This window comes from Barbus barbus (assembly GCF_936440315.1).
Source record: "Barbus barbus genome assembly, chromosome: 29".
In the NCBI taxonomy this organism is placed as follows: domain Eukaryota; kingdom Metazoa; phylum Chordata; class Actinopteri; order Cypriniformes; family Cyprinidae; genus Barbus; species Barbus barbus.
In genome coordinates, this window is record NC_136757.1 from 1,879,244 (window position 1) to 1,901,970 (window position 22,727).

Sequence of the window (22,727 nt, forward strand, 5' to 3'; positions counted from 1 at the left end):
CTTATACGTGACTTTTCTCTCTCTCTCTCTCTAAAAAACAATTTTTTTATGCGCACAGCATATTTTAACAATGCAGCAAACCTTTTTAAATATTTTGATAAATTACTGAAAAAAAGAACAACCTTGAGATGAAGGGGGAAAAAAAGAGAATGAAAATCGGCCAAAAAACTCGGCATCATATATCGGCCATCGGCCCTTCTGATTTCTAAATATCGGCATCGGCCAGAGAAAAACCTGTATCGGTCGACCTCTAATCAGGAATGTAAGATGAGGATGATAGATGATAGAAGATGATACTTCCAAAATATACTGTGGTTTGTGTTCTCCAGGACAGGTTTGAGAAGCACTGCTCTACAGGATCTGCAAAGAAGAAACTTTCCAGTGATTTCTCTTTTAGCATTTTGCGCTCTCTCTCTCTGTCTGTCTGTCTGTCTGTCTAGATCTGGCATAAGAACAAGAAGCTGAAGTGTCTTAATCTGACGACTCTCAACAAACATGGCAAAGTGTATGAAGATGGTAAGAGGACAACATCCACACCCTGTAACCAAAAATGGCATATCAGGGCTCTAGACTGACTGAATGGTCTCACTGCACAGCATGAGTGCAGCAAATAGTTGTGCAGTCTCAGTGGTGATGCAGAAATTAAGCTTTCCTCTCAACTGTATCACAAAAGGGGTCATTACTCAAAGCTTTTACAGCACTGTCTGCATTGTGGCCATGTGGCGGTCAAAAGAATCAATAGCACCTACTCTGCCACATGGCTTTGTCCCACTACAGCCGCTTATTTCACATCAGGTTCTGCAGCTGAGTAGTCATGCGGTTCTCAGCCGAATATAGCTTTGGATGACATAGATCACATGCTTTAGGCAGAAACGTATTATGCTCAGCTTCAGTGTTTTTGTTTGTTTTTCTAATGCAAGCTTCAGTGTCGAACGTGACATCACTACAGCTCAGGCCATTTTGAACATTCAAATCTGACAGGTTTTCTCTTTTCTACGTTTTCTAATATGTGACCCTGGATCACAAACCAGTCATAAGGGTCAATTTTTCGAAATTGAGATTTATACATCATCTGAATAAATAATCTTTCCATTGATGTATGGTTTGTTATGATAGGACAATATTTGGCCGAGATACAACTATTTGAAAATCTGGAATCTGAGGGTGCAAAAAAATCCAAATATTGAGAAAATCGCCTTTATATCTGTCCAAATTAAGTTCTTAGCAATGCATATTACTGATAAAATAATTCAGTTTTGATATATTTACAGTAGGAAATTTACAAAATATCTTGATGCTTTTGTGCTCCCGGGTCACATTTATTCATGTGGAGTCCTTAATGTGTTCATTCACCCATCAGATCACCCGACATATATTAACATATGATTACAATTACTGATAATGACATATGGAGTGTGATACAGTATGAGGAAAGTCAAACAATGACAAACAAAACATGAATTTTTAAATAGCCAATTGCCTTTAGCTTCTATGCTTTTGTTAGTTGATGGCAGGGAACATAAAGGCCATTTTACACTGTATACGTCAATGGCAGCCCATAGAACCATTCATAGGAAAATTATGATATTTTGCATATTGGGTGATCATGACCAAGTTTGTAGTCTGTATTTATTTATTTATTTTTGTTCTTACCCGTCTCTTCATCATGGCTTGTTTCTCAAATAAATTTAAGATAATTTTATCTTACAAAATTCTTAATTTTTTTTGGCACAATACATTGCTGAACTGAGCCACATAAAAATTACTGAAGATATTTTTTATTTTTCCCTATGGTTATGAAAAGTAGAGCCTAAACAGGAAGTGAGGCTGTATCTGGACCATGCTTTGGTCTGTTGAAATGAAATTGGCAGACAATGTTTGGCACCATAATCTTGCTGAGTTTGCTTACATTGCCACCTACAGGCCAAGAAGCTTGAAAACTGTTTCTTTTGCATAGCTTGTGTCCTAAAGTCATGCTCTTGTGTGTTAATGTAACCGTATTCAGCATCAGAAGCACACACGGTCTGATAATCTTGATAATCGAGGCTTGTGTGTTCTCTGTTCTCAGATCAGTTTGGCTGTATGGTCTGGTCTCATTCAGAGACTCACCTCTTATATGTTGCTGAGAAGAAACGACCCAAGACAGAGTCGTACTTCCAGGTCACAAACACAAATGATTACAGAAAACGCACATGCTTTCTAATGATTTATTCTATGAAAATGTTCTTCATCTGACCTCCTGTACCCTTAAACTACAGGGGCCTGAGACAGGTTTGCTCGCTGATGAAGAGGAGACCATCAAGACAGACAAGGAGGAAACAGTCCTGGTACAAGTTTGTCATCAAATGTGCCATCTTCTTTTACCGTAGTTTGGTTAATAATTTCAGTTTGATTTGTGTTGGGAATGACTGTGTGTGCAGGGTCAGCAGTTTGAGTATTATGAAGACTGGGGTGAAGCACTTGTGAAAAAAAGCAGCCCAGTGCTCTGTGTGCTGGACATCGAAGGAAGTAACATCACTGTTCTGGAAGGAATACCCACCAACATCTCCCCAGGACAGGTACACTGTCTGCGTTTGTGTTTGGAACATGGGTTCAAAGTAAGGTGGCACAGATTTGCTGAAAATGATATTGTGGTTATTTTGATGTCCTATATTGATTTCCCCTGTAATAAGCTTTACATTTACATTTAGTCGTTTAGCAGATGCTTTTATCCAAAGCGACTTATAAATGAGGACAATAGAAGCAATCAGAACCAACAAAAGAGCAACAACATGCAAGTGCTATGACAAGTCTCAGTTAGCCTAACGCAGGTCACGTAGAATATAGAAAAAAGAAACCTTTTTTTTTTACAAGTAGATAGAATAGATAAAAGACAGCTAGTGTTAGTTTTTCAAGAAAAGCTAGCAGTTAGAGAACAAATATGCAATTGATAGATGGTCAAGTGTGTGTGTGTGTGTTTTTTTTAATAAAAAGAAGACATAGATAAAATAGCATTAGAATAGAGAGTACAAGAGTTAGAGGGTTAAATAAAGATGGAAGAGATGTGTTTTTAGCCGTTTCTTGAAGATGGCTAAGGACTCAGCTGCTGGGATTGAGTTGGGCAGGTCATTCCACCAGGAGGGAACAGTTAATGAAAAAGTCAGTGAAAGTCATTTTGTGCCTCTTTGGGATGGTGCAATAATGCGTCGTTCACTTGTAGAACGCAAGCTTCTTTCGGCCGAATAAGCAATGTTGGTTTTGCCCCCATTTTTCATGAGCTGAACTCAAAAAAGGCCATGTTGTTCGAATGTTGTACCGAACAATGACATGACGCAAATGGATGCGCACACTAATGCAGCAAACATGACGGCAGTATTTAAAACTGTCCGAGAAAGATGCAAAAACCGCATTGAGACTGTTTAGTACTCATGTCTCCGATGAGAAGAGGAAGGGTGGTTGTTGCTGGTTACTGTATGATTATTAAAATCTCAAAATGGCCTTAAACAATTAAATACACTGCAGAACGTTATGTTTTCTAATACACACATTAATTGCTTGTGTTCAAACAGCGCTGCACGAGCTCGTTAGCCAGGGTTCAAAGTCCAAACCGTGAGGGAAATCTGCGCTGAAACTGTTACTCGTCAGCTGCTCAGTAACACTTTTATGAATTTTTACTGGACATTCACTGGAGTGAATGTCCAGCGCTCTCTCCACCCTCAATACCATGACTGAGGTGCCCTTGAGCAAGGCACCGAACCCCCAACTGCTCCCCGGGCGCTGCAGCATAAATGGATGCCCACTGCTCCGGGTGTGTGTTCACGGTGTGTGTGTGTGTGTGTGTGCGCGCATTTGTTCACTACTCACTGCTGTGTGTGTGCACTTGGATGGGTTAAACGCAGAGCACCAATTTCGAGTATGGGTCACCATACTTGACAATACGTCACGACTTTACTTTACAAGGCATGTGACAATGTGATATGTGCATCTTCCCAAATTAGTAATGAGAATAATTTATAAATCTGCTGCTGTCAACAAAAAGAAGCACTGAGGACTTCCTGCGGGTTTCCTTCAAAGTAAAAGCTCCATCAACATTTATAAATGTTAGTATTGTAATATTACTGTTGTTCTGTTAAAATTAAAAACTAAGACAATAACAATGATAATAATTACAACAGCTCTATTAATACATTTATTATAACGTTCACACATAGTGTTCAAATTGGGATCTGTAATATTTTCTAGTGTTTTAAAATAATTCCTTTCTGGGAATTGGCCTAGTGGATAGAGAGTTGGACTTGTAACCCGAAGGTTGTGGGTTCGAGTCTTGGGTCCGGCAGGGATTGTAGGTGGGGGACTGAAAAACCAACACTCTCGCCACCCTCAATACCACGACTGAGGTGAGACCCTTGAGCAAGGCACCAAACCCCCAACTGCTCCCTGGGCGCCGCAGCATTGGGTGTATGTTCCCGGGTGTATGTTCACTACTGTGTGTACACTTGGATGGGTTAAATGCAGAGCACAAATTCAGAGTATGGGTCACCATACTTGGCCACACACCACTTCCCTTTCCCTTTCCCCTTATAATAACCTAGCCTACTTAACCATCCTATAATATAGGCATTTAGGCGTATTATAGCCTGTACCGCTGACTCGCCATCTCCACAGTGGACGTGCCTTTAATAGAGAAATGCATTAGAGAAGATTTGTTTTTTACTTTAATTGGTGTTCAAGCTTTCTGCAGATGTATTTCTTATGTCTGTGTGTATGGTACATTGATGTGACGCGCTCCATTCACGGAGACTGCATGAGACGTCAGAAAGCACATCCAAAAATGATGGGAGTATTTTAAGGTTTTTCCGCAGGAAAAAAAAAAAGATTGATCGGGCACCCCATTGTCATACAGTAGGCTATGTGCGATAATACTCCCACTCCTGAAACATTTGAAATGCGATAAAGGGGTGCAGAGCCAGAGGTGGTTTTGTAGGCAAACATTAATGCCTTGAATTTTATGTGAGCAGCTATTGGTAGCCAGTGCAAATTGATGAACAGAGGTGTGACGTGCGTTCTTTTCGGCTCATTAAAGTTTAATCTTGCAGCGGCATTTTGGATTGATTGTAGAGGTTTGATGGAATTGGCTGGAAGACCTGCCAAGAGAGTATTGCAATACTCAAGTCTGGACAGAAGAGAAGTGGTCCAAGAACTGAACCCTGAGGAACCCTAGTAACTAGATGTTGCGACTTGGATACCTCACCTCTCCAAGATACCTTGAAGGATCTATCTGAGAGGTAAGACTCAAACCAATGGAGTTCGGTTCCTGAGATGCCCTTTCTCAATAGGCTTGGCAGGAGGATCTGGTGGTTGATCGTATCAAAAGCAGCAGACAGATCCAGCAAGAGAAATAATGAAGACATGGAAGCCACTCTTGCAAGTCTTAGGGCTTCAACAACTGAGAGCAAGGCAGTTTCGGTTGAATGTCTCCACTTCTGAAGCCAGACTAGTTGCTGTCCAGGAGGTTGTTCTGTGTGAGAAAGGCAGAGACTTGGTTGAACACAACTCGTTCAAGTGTTTTTGCAATGAAAGGTAGAAGGGAAACCAGTCTGTAGTTCTCTAAAAGAGATTGGTTAAGGGTGAGTTTCTTAAGTAGTGGGGTTATACGAGCCTGTTTAAATGCTGAGGGAAAAACACCAGTGTGAAGGGAAGTGTGAATGATGTGAATGAGTACAGGCACAACTGCAGGAGAAATGGCTTGAAGGAGATGAGATGGAATAGGATCAAGCGGACAAGTAGGATGACTGGAAATGATGAGTTTAGAGACTTCTGCCTCAGAGAGTGAAGAGAAGGATGTGAATGAGTGTATGTTTGCTGGTAAGGTGTTTTTGACAGTTTGTGGTGTGGAGAATTGTGAGGTTTGTAATTTTATTAATGAAGAATGCGGTAAAGTCGACAGCTGTTAGAGTTGATGGAGGGGGAAGAGGAGGCGATAGTTGGGGAGTTAGGTGAATAGTTAATTTTATCATGATAGTATGTCCTTTTAGCAGTGGAGACATTAGCAGAGAAGTCAGAGAGGAGTGATATAAATTAGGATGAGTGTGAGAGTGAGCATAAGTTAAGTCGAAAAGTGTGTAGGGGTTATACATTTTATAATATTAATATGTAATTTAAAGCAATAGTTTAATTTAGCTCAAAGGGAATCATTTATGATTTTATAGGGATTTGAACAGAATCAGTGTTACGGCGATTCACTGAATGAGCCGTATAACAAACTCTGCACTGGATATTAAAATCCAAATATAGTGAAAACACTATTAAACAGCATTGTAACAAGATCGGCAGATTAAGGCATTAACTTATGAGCAGAAAACACAAGATGCTTCTCTTTCAATATAAATCAGGTTTTATTTATATAAACCTAAGACATGAACTAATCTAACACTTGAACACAAGCATTCACACAGTCACACGTTGCAGAAAGAGAGAAAGTGAGGAAAGGGTGAGTTTAAGAGAATGGAAATGAGAAATCCCAAGTTTACAGCAATATGTTCAATTGCATAGACCTGAACAACCATCAATCACTTATTTAACCCTCACTTTGAGTTTCTCAATGAAGCTAAAATTTATATTAACTGCACCTAATTCAGTTAGAATCTGGAGGTGTATTGTTTGCTTTGCCTGTGTAACGGGGTTGTGTCCTCGTTGCAGACAGGGGGTTTCCCGAAGTGTCTGATTGGCTGGAAGTTCAGTAGTCTTTGAAGTGAAGTCTTGGGCGTTGGCTGAGGATGCAGAGTTCTTTCTGGTTGAAGTTTGAAGCGAGTACAGTCGGAGCTGGACTTTGTAGCAAACTTACATTAGAACACAAAACTCCACGGAAAGAAAATAAACTAAAGTAAAAGAATAAAAATAAAAGGATGTAACGAGACTATGTTGCTTTCCTTCTCATTATGGCACGTGGGCCAGAGCACGCTCAAAGAGCAGCACGTGGTGAGAGGGACAAGAGTACGAGAGTAAGAGAGAGGGAGGAGAAAGCGGACAAGAGTTTTAAACTCAGCTTTCAGACCGTCCCATCTGGATGTCTTGACCAATTAGATAGGCTATTATCTTAGCTAGGGGTGTTCTTTACATCATAAATCAGCTTGTTATCAGTCACATGGTCCGAATTTTACAGGCTCTGGCAAAGTACACCTTTTTGAACATGATTTCATAATAACAAGACTGATGCATTTGACAAAGAATTGATTGGAAGAAACACTTAAAGCGTGAATTTTCAAGCTCATACATATTAAATATGCAATATTTCCCTTTAAGGCTCGAGCTATTCAATACTTATTGAAAAGACATTATTTGATTAAAACATGATATGTGGTTTACAACATAATATGAGGTTCTGCATAAAAATGTCCTTTTAGGATGATTTTATGTGCGTATGAAAAAGAAAGTCTTTGTGTAGTTCTAAGGAGAATGATGACATGTTCTTTAGACAAAGGAGTTTTGGTTTGGTCTGTCTTCTATGTGTGGAGACCCTCCCCAGAGAGAGTCTGTAGTTCGTGATTTTCTATCACAGGTTTAGATGTGACCATCAGTCTTGATTACTTGCAACAAATTTGACAGTCTCCTTCTTGAATTGGAATTATCAATAAGTGTTCGTTTATCTCAGTGTTGCAAGCTGTTTGGTGACAGAGGCTTGCTAAGTTAGGATTGCTTCAGTAAGTTGGAGCTAGGAATCCGGACAGATTTATGATATCCTGTTTCTTGGAGCCTCTCTTTCTGGAATCTCAGCTTCTCATGTTTCAATGTTCTGATCGCAGCTTCACTTTGTCTGATTCAGTCTCTGATATCCTACAAGTGGCATGTGGAGGGACCCGTATGTGTTGTGTCAGGAACATTGTTGAGGTTAAGAGTGAGTAGGAAGTGATCCGAGGTGTGCAGTGGAGTAACCAGCACATGATCAGTGTAGCAGTGTGTCAATAAGGTCCAGTTGGTTGCCTACTGCAGCCTGAGGCTTATCTAGGTGGATGTTGAAGTCTCCAAGTATAACTAAGGGAGTACCAATAACTTAACATCTCAATATTAAGACTGAAAGGACAAAAAAAAAAAAAAATCATAATTACACTGAAACAACAGCACTTATGTTCAGCAGGATGTGTATAAACTACAAACTGTGTTGATGTGTTTTGTCTCCAAATTAAGTCATTCTTTGTCCACCACCTGCTGGTTTCTGAGCTTAATAGGGTCATGTTAGCAAAATTGGGAGATAGAAAGCCCACTTTTTAGATTCTATTTTACAGTGCGATACTTGAGTTTACTAGTAGTCAGCGTAGTAAATCCCTCTCTGAGTTTCGTCTGTTAATAATTCTCATTTAAAGCAGCACTATAGACTAGTATAGACCCACAATACTGTATGTGCATGTCCAAGACTTCTGCGCATCACTGTAGAAACGCCACAAGCGCCCTTTTTAATTGCCATGCTGTCAGTAAACCCATTGCTGTCAGTGAGAAACATGTTCTGTCAATATGTTGGGGTATAATGGTTTTCATTATTACACTTTGGTATTGAGAATGGGTTAGATTTTTTTAATAGATGTCATTGGAGGAGTGGCTTTAAGTACACTGATTTTGGAAACAACTAATTGTTATGATTAAAAAGTTTGTGATGACTAAGTACTCTTTTAGAGAATTTGCAAGGACACAGTTTTATATTATATATACACAGTTTTATATTGTGTTGAGTAGGCAAAAGGATATTTTTTTCCATTATGTGACACCAGCTGTCAAACATAGAGATGAAAGCGGGATGATCTGGGATTCCTTTACTAAATTCGGAGAAACAAAAGATTACTACAAGGCTTTGCAAGAGAATGACCCAAAACATATGTTCAGACTACATCAGAACTACCTTAAATGAAAAACAAACAAAACAATGCCATTTAAACAGCACATTGAGACATTCAGCTACAGTATGTACATTTTAATAAAAACTGGAAAAATAAACTCAGAGATGTTTTGCACTATTTTCATCTAATTATTTTTTTGTATGCAGATAAAATGTGCAAATATTTGTCACACCTCTGTTCATCAATTTGCACTGGCTACCAATAGCTGCAATAAATTCAATAAATTCAAGACATTAATGTTTGCCTACAAAACCACCTCTGGCTCTGCACCCCTTTACCTAAATTCAGTGCTTCAGACCTGTGCCCTCTAGAAGCTTGCGTTCTGCAAGTGAACGTCACTTTATTGTTCATCCCAAAGAGGCACAAAATCACTTTAACAGGCTTTTTCATTAAATGTTTCCTCCTGGTTGAATGAGCTGCCCAACTCAATCTGAGCAGCTAAATCCTTAGCCATCTTCAAGAAACGGCTAAAAACACATTTCTTCCATCTTTATTTGGTCCTCTAACTCTAGCACTCTCTATTCTAATTCTATTTTATCTATCTGTCTTTTTTATAAAATAAAAAAAACCCACACACACTTGACCATCTATCAATTGCATATTTGTTCTCTAACTGCTAGCTTTTCTTGAAAAACTAACACTAGCTGTCTTTTTCTATTCTATCTACTTGTTTCTTATATAAAAAAAACAAAAACAACAAGAAAACCCACTAGGTTTCTTTTTTTTCTATATTCTATCTAACCGTTTTCTTTAAAAAAAAAAAAAAAAACCCAAAAAAACCTTCCTATGTGTACTACATTGGGCTAACCGAGACTTGTCGTAGCACCTGCATGTTGTTGCTCTTTTGTTGGTTCTGATTGCTTTATTGTCCTCGTTTGTAAGTCGCTTTGGATAAAAGCGTCTCTTAAATGACTAAATGTAAATGTAAATATATTTGTCAAGCTGATAAAACCCATTTAAATTAAAGCAGACTCTTTATTGTAAGTTCAGAGTTATTGTTCTTAGAAAAAATATCAATGCAGATGAATAACACGCTCAAATCTTGTCCACAGGCATTTTGGTCTCCCAATGACACAGGGCTTGTGTTTGTGGGTTGGTTGCATGAGCCATTCAGACTGGGGCTCAAATACTGTGCCAACAGAAGGTGGGTGATGGGAAATATGTATCTGATGAAGATAAACCAGGGCTCTAGACTCATTCTTCCCACTGGTCGCACTTTTGCGACTAACTTTCTCAGTTGGTCGCACGAGCACATCATTTGGTCGCATATTTTTTTTTTTTTTTTTTGTGATACAGCATTTGATTAATCAATGCATGCTGATGAACTTTTATCATAGTTTATAGTTATATGGTAACGAAAGTGTTCAACATTCAACCCGTTCTTTTTCATCGTTATTTGTGATTGAAATTTTGTGAACAAGAAATCCTATTTTTCGTGCGCTTTCACTTTCACATTCGCGATCTTGGTGTCACGTTTTACAAGAAAAGATAATTTGGAGACGCTTTGGAGCAACGCAGACCATGCACTCGAACATGTGCGACTACGTCAAATTTTTACTTGCACAAAAAATGGTCGTAGTCTACAGCCCTGTAAACTTAAAACCAAATCTATTTTGTTGTTGTTTAAATGCACAGTTTTGAGAGTGGAATGATTGCCTGCATGCTAACAGCAATGTACTTTCTGCAGGTCGTCTCTGTTTTATGTGGACCTGGCCATTGGTAAATGTGGTAAGCTGTGCATTTTTCTAACTCAGACTATTCTGTACAGAAAATGCTGCTGTGTAATTCTCACATGACGAGACGAGCACACATTACCTTTGTAGCACATATCAAGCACTTACATTGCAGTCACACAATTTTGTCAGTAGCTGACACTATGGGGAATCTGCCAAGGAATGGCAATCTCTGAAGTGATATTGATTTAATCTTAGAACCAGATTCCGTGTTACCTGGTCAATCTCAAACACAGTTCAGAAGGACAAACAGGATTATTTTACCCCTTTTGTTCACAACAGATATCCTTTTGTGCTCTTTGCATTTGCTGCTTGTTTTGAGAAGAGAGCCTTTCTGCTGAACTGGAGTAGTTTATGTTGAGTTGGCATTGATGGTCGCTCTGCTAGTCACATAAGCAGTTAAAATGTCGACAAAATTATATTATTTGTGTGAGATGGAATGCCCATCCTTCCACCCCCTGCCTGTGGCATGAGATGCTGGGATAGGCACCAGCTTGCCCACAAACTGCAGCTTCTCCAAAAGCATTTGGGCCAGGTCTCTCTTAGGCCATGCTTAATGTCTATGAAGGGGGCTTGTAGGCTGGTGCCACATGAATGATATAGATCTGATCAGTGTAGCAGATTTGCCACAGAAAAGGTCTGGCTGTCTCCACGATGAAAATGTCTGAATGAGTAGATCAGAAAGTCCCACTTGGTTATGAGTGGCTACAGGCTGGGCAATGGCTCATACTGTTAGCTAGGCTCTAGTGTTGTCACGGTACCAAAATTTCTGTATTCGGTGCCGATACCAGTGAAAATCCACTGTTCTCGATACCAATTTCGGTACCAAAGAAAAGCACAAAAACATGCTAATTAAAAAAACACTATTTTAATTAATAAAGTCAAACAAAAAGAAAATGTACAAAAATCAGTGCCATTCTTTATACTTATTAAAAATTGTGTTTCAGGTTTTTCCGCAAGTAATAAAAGTATGAAAAACAGTAAACAAGTTCCACCCAAATTTAACTTGTCTTTTAATTAATGAAATTTAAACACATTTAATTTTTGGTAAATAAAGGGGATTTACTATTAAAATTAAAACATGGAAGAAATATTGTGAGATTAGTTTTTAAAAATAAAGTTGTATTTATTTAATTCAACAGTAGTAGTAGTATCACATACATTCTACTAAATAATTGTAATATATTTCTGGCACAATGTCTTATGTAAAAACAAACAGTAAAATACTCGTGAAGTGACTCTCAGAGCAGTTCTGGAGATGTTGTTTATGTATTTATGTCCTCATTGAGATGGCAGATGCTGAAATCACTGCGTCACACGCGCTTCAGTCTATGTAGTAAACAAAACCGCGTGTCTCTTCCATTCATTCATTCAAACAGAATATGCAGGATTCATATTTGAATCGACTTTTGCAGCTTAATATTTACAGATACTAGTCCATATGGCGATTTGATTTAAGTATAATGACCTACTTTTGATTAATTCATCTAAACTTTGACAAATTCCGTGACATTCTGTGTTAAACTGTAAATTCTGTTTTTATAACTGGATTCCGAGATTCCGTCCGCATTTTCCGCATCGCGGAAATCATAGGGCTGTACGGGTCAAGAACCGGGTTGACCGGGTATTCGGTACCACTGGTACTTGAAAAAACCCGGTACTGTGACGTTTTAATTTTTTTTGTACCCGACTTGCAGTGTTGGGAGTAATGCTTTCCAAAAGTAATGCATTACAGTAACGGATTACTTTTTGCTGTAACGCAGTAGTGTAAGGCATTACTAATCAGTTTTCAGTAATATTTTACATGTTCAGTAACGCTTGCATTACAACACACTTTTAGCCCCAATTATTATTATTTTTTTTTTTTATTTAATTTAAAGTCGGTCTCCGACTTTTTTTACGTCCCTAGGGCCAGGCTTCGGGCCAATATTCACATCATGGTTCAGACGCGGGCCGGTCCTCAGGCCTGTTTTAGGCTTCTCCTTATCTTTATATTTTAGACATCCGTTAATTATTGATGGGAAAAAATTGCTGCGCTGGTGGAAATAACACGAGTCCGTGCTGCTGCGACTGTCAAGAGCGGCTCGACGGTGTTTAGTGTCCCTCAGCAGCAGCGAGCCGTCAGCACAGATGAAGAGTTCTGCTTCAAATACACACAATAAAAGCAAAAGCCCCAGCAAAAGTAATTACCATGAATGTGTCTGGGGGAAATAGTAAGCATTCACCATCTCCTCCTTAGACACGCCTTTAGAGAGAAGTGCATCTTCACGGATAACGATTATATTAAATAGTTTTTGTTTTTATTTAATTCGTTAAGTAGTAATTTGAAGCTTTCTATAGATATATTTATCGTGTCTGCGTGGCATGTATTCGCTGTCTTTCGGTTCATTTTTGTGAAGCGCTCCTGTTCAAGATAAAAGCACAACGTTTTGTTGACATTGTGAGTGCACACAAATAAAAGACCCTTTACAGTTACGAATGATGTATTATTCTTACCTTAATGATCACAAATTATGGCGATCCATTGAAAAAAAAATTTGTAATTGATTGCGCTGGTGCCTCCATGTCTCCGCACAAACTACTGGACACATTTATCTAGGTTTAATGTTTAAACATTGTTATATGCTTGAACTGTTTTAGTATATCTATGTGGTGGTGCGGCGCAGTGGATAAGACACATGCCTTTGGTGTGAGAGACCCGGGTTCGAATCCACTGTGAGACACCAATGTATCCCTGAGCAAGACACTTAACCCCTAGTTGCTCCAGAGGCGTGCGACCTCTGACATATATAGCAATTGTAAGTCACTTTGGATAAAAGCGTCAGCTAAATGAATAAATGTAATCTATAGATTTTATTTTAGGCAAGTCGTGATGATTTGAGAAGGCTAAATTGATCAAACATAAACTATGATCAGCCTGCCGGTCTGCCGCTGGCCGCTTGGTCGTTACTTTAAGAAAGAAAAAACTTATTTAATGAACAAAAAATGCTCCAAACGTTTTTTTTTCTAAATGAACTTAATAAAAAGCCGGAACGAAATATAAACACTTTGCCATTAGGGCAGGGCTCTAGTACATTTTGTCATTTTAGAATGTTAAGTTCTACTTCTGTAGATATTTTGGTGAAAGTAACTCAAAAGCAATACAGGAGTCATGTAACGCATTACAATTCTGAGACAGTAATATTGTAAGGTAAGGAATTACTTTTAAATAACAGTAACAAGTAATCTGTAATGTATTACATTTTGGAAGTAACTTGCGCAACACTGCCGACTTGGTACCGAAGGTACCGGGTCTTTTGACAACACAACTAGGCTATATAGCATGGACATTTCAAATTTGGCTTTCCAGGAAATTAGTGCTAGATGCTGTATTTTCTTGCTGCCAGTGGATGTTTATTTTTGCAATTCAGTAGAAAATCTTTATAAAATGGTGCTGTGTTTGCATGCTGAGACCCAGACCTTAGGAGTAGAGCTCAAACACAGCTGCCAGTGAATTACCATGACTCTCTATGGCAAGGGCCGGAAACCTATGGCACACAGAGGGATAATCTCTGGCATGCAAGCAAAATAGGGAAAACTGCACACCGACATACATTTAGGGGCCTGTTTACACCTGTCATTTCATGCGTTTTCGCTGATCGGATATCTGATTTGTTAAAACGTTTCCATTTACACTTGGCCACATAAATGAGTCGTCGCAAAACGGATATAAATCCGATCTTCAATTCCCGCGCTATAGTTAAATTTAACGGAGTTCACGTCAACGAAATCAAAAGATAAGCGCTGCGTTTTATTAATTATCAGCTGATTTCATGTTCAAAGACCGCAATAGGAGAGTGTGCAGCATCAGCACTGGAAAGATAAGTTTGTCGTACTACTTTTTAATGAAGATGATTGTGTGTTGAGCAACTGCTTCTTACTTTCAGTTTCATTCGTGGCAGTTTGCGCCTCGGCTTGCTGAAGAGATGCTGAGCTACTCATCCGCGGCGATGCGTGTTGCATTAGCGCATTCATATCTGACTACAATGTCATATAGCCTTTAACACGCTCTCACACGTTTATTATTTTAACATTTTGGGAGGAGTAAAATTTACATATGTGGTTTCAATAACCAGATGCATTTACACTTGTCCAGTTTCGTCTGGAATGCAGCCCAGACCACCTCCTGAAGTGATATGAGCGATTGGATTTACATCCGTCTCGAATTTGTTTTGGAGGGCATTTACACCTGGTCTTTTCACGATCAGATTAGCTATCCGATCAGACAAAACGCATGAAGTGACCAGGTGTAAACAGCCCCTTAGAGGTAATCATTCCTCATAGTCACACAGCTGGTTAGGATTTATAAATACGATTAAAATGTGAAAATGAACCTGTGCTAATCTACAGTTGCATGTGGTTCCAGCAAATAATTTGCACGATCCGCTGCGCATACGGGGCACTTCATTATCAATGAAGTTTCCTTTCAACGAGTCAAACAGAACAAAATCGTCACTTCCTGATAAACTGTCACTAAATATCAGTAAGGAAAGTAGAAGAAGCCACTGAATTTAATAATTTTCCTATATGATAAATTACTTGCGCCTCAGACCTTGTGCAAGACCATTAAACAGACATGCTTTGATGACAGACTTTGCTCAGGCATTTCATAAGGCATTTCAAAACAACATTTCAGATGCTGTGCAATAAGATAGGTCAGCTGGATAGTTGAGTTTTCCCGTCCCACCACGCAAAGTCAGATGAATGTTTTGATGCGCATTGTGGACTTTATTCGATTAAAAAAGTGTTTCCATTGTAATTTATGCAAATGTTTTCTTATCGGATAAAAAGTTTATCCTACTCGATTGTGCGCATAAGGTTTTTTATGAGCATTTTTAGAATTTATTCACATCTTGGAGTTTCCATCCAGTGTTTTTTTTTTTTTTTTTTTTTATGTGCTATTCCAAATAGGTGATTTCGGAAAGGCAAGCGATAGCAAGCTAGCTTTGAAGACAAGATCCCTCCCTCCCTGAATAATCACTTTGCAAAGCCATGCCTCCTCCAAAACACATGAGCACACTCCATCAGAGCAGAGACTAACCTGCGGCACGATAAGAGATGGCGTTGGAGGATTGAATGCAGTGCTGTCAGATTACCTCACGTCTCATTCATTTATGAGAAAACATTACAGTACAAAGCACATAATATTACAGCCTGTCATTCTCGCTGGAACCCGCTAGGGCTGTGCAATTAATTGAAATTCAGTTTCAATTTAGGCCTCCAACGATTATCAAAATATAACACCCCATTCACACGGGGTGTCGGCGTCAACGCCTCTCGTTTACTTTAAATGGAATGACGTCAAGCGTTGCCGAACTGAATTGTGAGTCCGTCGCGTCGCTTCACTGGCGTTGCTCGTGGCAGAAGTTGAAATCTTATCAACTTTTTAAGCACCAACGCAGGTGTCAGCCAATCAGATCGCCTTATGCAAATACACTAGTGCAGATGCTAGCCAATCCCCTTCATGCAACACCAGAAAAGTAATGTGATTGGCTATTGTCACTATGACTGTTGCGTCAGCACCAAGCTTCAGACATGCCCTCCGTCAAGTGTTGACATCGACGCCCCATGTGAATGTACCGTAACAATCGAGTTAAAACGACCCCCTTTCCAGCAGTGTGCTTTCACTCCTCCATAAAAGCCCATTTCCATGTGTAAATCAGTAAAATCATGTAACGTGACTTTTGCAAAATGGGACGTGTTTGAGTTATTAAAGTTGATTAGATTTATTAATGTTTTTAAAAGCACGAAAGAGAACTTGCACTGTTCCTCAGGAGGCTTGCACTCAGAGACGGAACAGAAAACGGACATGTAAAGTCATCTTTTAGCACCTAAACGGTCATATACACACACAATTGTGTCAAGATGCGGCGCTTAGTGATTATTCACGTAAACCCTCGCCGGTTATGTAATAAATGAATATAAACAGATGAGAATGAAAAATACGCGTGTGACAGTAAATTGGATCCGTGCGGCTCTTAAAGTGACAGCGGGCTATATTCCTGCTGCCGACTGTGGGCTTAATATTAATCAAACAACAAAAGACAAAGATAAAACCACTCACTGCTCTTCACAGAAGAGTCTTTTGTAGCTTTAATTAGAAACAAAGGAAGTTTAATTCTTAAAGTGAAGACTGTTCTGTGTTATTTTACATTTGATTATTCAATTTCTATATGCTGTTAACTGAATACTTTAGGGGTAAATAACCGTGATTACAATATTGACCAAAATAATCGTGATTATGATTTTTGTCATAATCGAGCAGCCCTAGAACCTGCTGATGACGTATCAAGTCTGCACAAACAGGGTGCCCAGAGGTATGCAAATACATATTTTGACAGGCAGGCAGAACAGCCTATTGTAATGTTTGCTCTATGGACTTCAGAGATTGTCACTTGTAACGTAATAAGACGTAATATTAATATGTAATTTAAAGAAATAGTTTAATTTAGCTCAAAGGGAATCATTTATGATTTTATAGAGATTTGAACAGACTCACTGTTACGGCGATTCACTGAACCATAAATGAAGTATAACAAACTCTGCACTGGATATTAAAATCCAAAATATAGTGAAAACACTATTAAACAGCACAGTAACAAGATCTGCAGATTAAGACATTAACTTGTGAGCACAAAACACAAGATACTTCTCTTTTCAATATAAATCAGATTTTATTTATATAAACCTAAGACATAAACTGATCTAACACATGAACACCAGCATTCACACAGTCACACGCTGCAGAAAGAGAGAAAGTGAGGAAAGGATGAGTTTAAGAGAATGGAAATGTGAAATCCCAAGTTTACAGCAATATGTTCAATTGCATAGACCTGAACAACCATCAATCACTTATTTAACCCTCGCTTTGAGTTTCTCAATGAAGCTAAGATTTATATTAACTGCACCTAATTCAGTTAGAGTCTGGAGGTGTATTGTTTGCTTTACTAAGGGAATCCTTTGTGTCGTTCTGAATCCTTCAGCTATTCAATAATGATTAAAAAGACATACATAATATTTGATTAAAACATGATAGTCTAATATATGGGTTACAAACATAATATGGGGTTCTGCATAGAAATGTATTTTAGGATGATTTTATGTGCATATGAAAAAGAAAGTCTTTGTGTAGTTCTATGGAGAACGAAGGCATGTTCTTTAGACAAAGGAGTTTTGGTTTGGTCTGTCTTCTGTGTGGGGGAGAAGTCCGTCTAAGGAAGCTCGTGAATTCAATCGTGGAACACGTGATGGCCATCTCTTTGACCATCAGTCTTGATCATTTGCCCCAAATTTGACAGTCTCCTTCCTGAATTGGAATCATCAATGTGTTCTTTTGTCTCAAGGTTGTAAGCTGTTCTGTGAAAGAGACTTGCTGGTTAGTTTGCTTGCTTCAGACTAGTTGGTGCTAGGAATCTGATTTACGACGTTGTCCTGTTTCCTTGGGGCCTCTCTGTGGAATTTCAGCTTCTCATATTTCGATGTTCTGATCGAATCTTAACTTTGTCTGATTCGGTCTCTGATATCCTACACACTCCAGGGTGAAGTTTCCATAGCGTCAGCTACTGATGCAGCGTCTTGTTAAGCTAAGAATTTTCTAGTGTGTTGGCAGTTAAGATTTTATCAGAACCTCTTAAAAGCAGATGTTTCCTGGTTTCCAAAGCATTTTTTAAAATGAATTTGATCTATGCTCTTGCCTCAGAACAGTTATCATCTAACTCCAGCGCTGTCTGCTCTCCTCGGCTGAGTCCTGACCACTGCCGTATTGTTTACCTGGAGTGTGCCGTCTTCGGTCCACACCAGAAGTGCAGCCGTCTATGTATGGTGTGTATTTTGTCTGTGGCCAATTCTTAAAGAGTCACAGTAAGTTTAGAAATCATTTACTTAATATTTTAATGACCAGGAAGATTTCCCATTCAAAATATATTTAGTGCAAAGACCCTTCGGCTCAATTATTTAAGCAGACTTTAGTATGATTTTGGTCATGTTTCCCAATTTCAAAGACAATTTTAGTTGGAGAGACAGGTGGTATTTATAGTCTAAGTGATTTGACATTTATCAAAGTGATCAAATCTAAGTAACTTAATCAAGTGACTGTATTGTTGTGGTTTGGTTGCAGTATGACTGGTACACCAAGCAGACCAGTGTAGTGGTTGATGTGGTGCAGAGAGCCAGAGAGGGTATGTGCATGCATTCATGGTTTTTATTTATTTGTTGGTAAAGAATTGATAAAAGCTGTTGTTCAGATGAAGATATATGGCCTGTTTAATCTATCTCTGTGTGTATGTGTCAGATGGTTTTACTGGGATCTACAGCTCAATGCTTTCTCCCTACTGCTGGTCAGCTGACAGTCAGCGTGTGCTTATTTCCTGTGCTCAGAGATGCCGCAAGGTACTGTAACACCTCTTTCATACTATAGCTGCATTCATAATCACGGTTTCACTCCACATATATTGAAATACCAAAATTATAAAGTCGTCTCATTGAAACTCGTAGTGCAATGCCTATAAAATGAAGTGAAGCCTTTTACTGAAGTGACCTTTTTACAATGTTAACGATGCATTAAGAGCCGGGGCGTGCAAACTCTTTGAATTTGAAAATCAGGGTAAATTTTACTTATTTTGTCTTCTGGAAAACATGTATCTATCTTCCGTAGCTTCTGAAGGGCAGTACTAAAAAAAATAAAAAAAATAAAATAAAAGATATATAGGCACAAAAAAAAAAAAAAAGTACACATCATTCTGTTCAAAAGTTTTCACCCCACCCGGCTCTTCATGCTTGGTGTTTCTTTTTGGAGCATCAGTGAGCATTTGAACCTTCTGTAATAGTTGCATATGAGTCCCTCAGTTGTCCTCAGTGTGGAAAGATGAATCTCAAAATCATACAGTCATTGTTGGAAATGTGTCAAATACACAAAAATGCTGGAAAACCAAAGAATTTGTGGGACCTGAAGGAGTTTTCTGAAGAACAGCAGGCAGTTTAACTGTTCCGGACAAACAAGGGACTCATGAACAACTATCACTAAACAAACAAACACAGCTTTGGATCGTTCAGGTAACAACACAGTATTAAGAATCAAGGGTATGTAAACTTTTGAACGGGGTCATTTTAAAAATTCAACTATTTTCTCTTGTGGACTATATATGTAAACATCTTTTATGTGAAATATCTTATTCAGGTCAGTACTAAATAAACAATAACGTGCATTTTGCATGATCCTTTGTATTTTGGTAAAATAATTAACATTTTGCAGATTCTGCAAGGTGTATGTAAACTTTTGACTTCAACTGCCTAAAAAAAAGAAACATAAACATTTCCGGTCACATCTGCAGTAATAATTAATTCACAGACATGAATCCAAAAAACGAATCATGTCTGAACAAATTAGGGTTTTTATATTGGTCTTTGTAAAACTACTTAAAATATTGTAAAAAGCACTAGACCATATTCAGGCATTGAAATGAGGAAACATTTAGGTGAGATAATTGATTTTTCTTTGACATTAAAAATAAGTCCAAAATGCAAAAAAATAAATAAAAAAATCCCCTCTGCAGGAGTCATCTACAGGGGAATTCCCCTTCTGTTTCATATCATTGTATCTATTTTGGGATGTGAGTGTATGTTTCTTTATCTTTGTTGGTAAATCAGTTTCTGTCGTTCCTATATTACAGGATTTGTTGGTTGTTGATATTTCATCTGGTGAAGTCACGTCTCTCACTTCCCGTATGTAGAGCGCACTCTCTTCATCTTCTCTTGTAACACACTACTGTGCTTGTACTGCATGCCTGTAATCTGACAGTACTCTGTGCTGCTCTAGAGTCAGAGGAGGGAAGCTGGAGTTTGCTGAATATTCACAGAGATCTGATGGTGGTCAGCTGCTCTTCACCCAACTGCCCTCCAGACCTGGTATTCTCACACAGATTCTTCATATCTGTTTCCATACCACAGCAAATTTGCTGTTGAACACATTTATTTTACCTATTCAAGTATTTTCAACTATTTAAAGTTAAATATTAATAATTAAAAGTATATAAATATAATGAATGCATTTAATAGCATTTTTTTTTTTATTGAGTAAACATTGCTTCAGAAGCACATTTTCATCATTGTTTTTTCTCAAAACCAACACAAACCCTACACAATGCTGAAACAAATACTAACCCTTAACCCAGGGGTGTCCAGTTCTGCTCCTGAAGGCCCACGTCCTGCAGCGTTAGTTCCAGTCCTCATTAAAGGGATAGTTCACCCAAGTTTATCTGCTTACCCCAAGATGTAGGTGACTTTGCTTATTCAGTATAACACAAATGAAGATTTTCAAACTCAAACCGTTGCAGTCTGTCAGTCATATGTCAGTCAATGGTACTCACGGCCTTTAGGGAAAAAAAACATACACAGACAAAACCCAATTAAACCCTGTGGCTTGTGACGATACGAGGTCTAAAGACACAAAAGAATTGGTCTGTGCAAGAAACTGAACAGCATTTGTTTTTTTTTTACATCTGACCCACAGCACTGTCCAACTGTCCTGAGCGCGGTCATAATATCCGGCGCGTGACGTGTCTTCTTGCTTTGTGGCGGATCGCAGACTTATAAGTGCATTACCGCCACCTATCTCTCAAAGGGACCAGTGACACTCCTAATTGAGATTGTAGATAGAGTGTAAATGGTCCATTTGTGGAAATAGGTGGTGGTAATGCACTTATAAGTGATGCCCTTGGGGTAAGCAGATCATTTTTGGGTGAACTATCCCTTTTAACACACCTGATCCAGCAAATCAAGGTCTTCAAGGATTGCTAGGCTGTATCACAGTATGAGTTCTTATGCGATCTTGCATCCTTGTGCTCTCCTACTACATCAATATCGTCAAAGTTCAACTCCATTACTCAAGAACGCATGTACAGAGGACGTATAAAAGTACCTGGATGTGCTCTTGATATCAAGGGATGCATCGAATGCAGAATCAAACCATTAGAAATCCCAGAAGACACTGTGGATGGATGCTTTTACATATTTAAGTTTTAAACTTTTATCTTTAAACTTCCCACTGCAAGCCCGCAAATGTGTGACCGCTCATGAAAGTGATCATTTGTTGTTTTGTTTGGTGTAATTTTAATAAAGTGTAATAGACTCCATCTCAGAAATCCTGCAGTCAGTGGCGTAGGCAGAATTTAATTTTTGGTCGGGCCGGAGCAAAAGTGAGTGGGCACTCGTAAATACTGGACTCAACATTTAGGTCTTTTCAATCTTCTTTTCTTTGATCCTATTGAAAAATAAACCATAGAACACAGTGAAAACCACGCATAAGTAAAACTACCACATCACTGTCACGAATGTGCCCATTGTCATTGTCAACATAACCTAAAATCATTCACAATGGCCCCAATCCCTAAATACTGTTACATATTACAATAGGCCACTCTAACTATACAGTTAGAAGCTGTGCAGAAAGAATCTCTCACGCCAGGTCACTAATCCACGTCTGCTCAACTAAAACCAATACAAAACACAGACGTCAACTTGTATCAGTTGTCACTTAAATCATACAACATCGACAAATGTGACCCTGGACCACAAAACCAGTCTTAAGGGATTTATACATCATCTGAAAGCTGAATAGATAAGCTTTCCATTGATGTATGGTTTGACAATATTTGGCTGAGATGCAACTATCTGAAAATCTGGAATCTGAGGGAGCAAAAAAATCTAAATATTGAGAAAATCTCCTTTAAAGTTGTTCAAATGAAGTTCTCAGCAATGCATATTACTAATCATAAATGAAGTTTTGATATATTTACGGTAGGAAATTACAAAGTATCTTCATGGAACATGATCTTTACTTAATTTCCTAATGATTTTTGGCATAAATCAATAATTTTGACCCATACAATGTATGTTTGGCTATTGCTACAAATATACCCCAGCGACTTTAGTTTTGTGCTCCAGGGGGCGTAGGTCTTCACTTAAGATATATGTTAAGTTAGGATTTTTTGCAAATTCGTATTACAGAAGCAAATCTTAACTTGATTTGGGAGTCTTATTAATTTTGAAGTTAGGACAGCTGTGGGGTTGTCCTAAAGTTAAGACAGTTTTT

General features: G+C 38.5%; 1 protein-coding gene across 2 annotated transcripts in view; it reads left to right on the forward strand.

Moving 5' to 3' along the window:
* The window catches only part of LOC306849503 (acylamino-acid-releasing enzyme-like), a 44,275-nt gene that overhangs the window by 9,550 nt on the left and 11,998 nt on the right, over window positions 1–22,727 (forward strand). For both annotated transcript variants that reach the window (XM_079384584.1, XM_079384585.1), the window contains 11 exons: window positions 441–516; window positions 2,069–2,160; window positions 2,259–2,327; window positions 2,421–2,558; window positions 9,920–10,011; window positions 10,555–10,595; window positions 18,339–18,460; window positions 18,756–18,816; window positions 18,930–19,027; window positions 20,308–20,359; window positions 20,454–20,542. In XM_079384584.1, coding sequence (XP_079240710.1) covers window positions 441–516; window positions 2,069–2,160; window positions 2,259–2,327; window positions 2,421–2,558; window positions 9,920–10,011; window positions 10,555–10,595; window positions 18,339–18,460; window positions 18,756–18,816; window positions 18,930–19,027; window positions 20,308–20,359; window positions 20,454–20,542 — 930 coding nt within the window. The remainder of the gene's footprint in view (window positions 1–440; window positions 517–2,068; window positions 2,161–2,258; window positions 2,328–2,420; window positions 2,559–9,919; window positions 10,012–10,554; window positions 10,596–18,338; window positions 18,461–18,755; window positions 18,817–18,929; window positions 19,028–20,307; window positions 20,360–20,453; window positions 20,543–22,727) is intronic.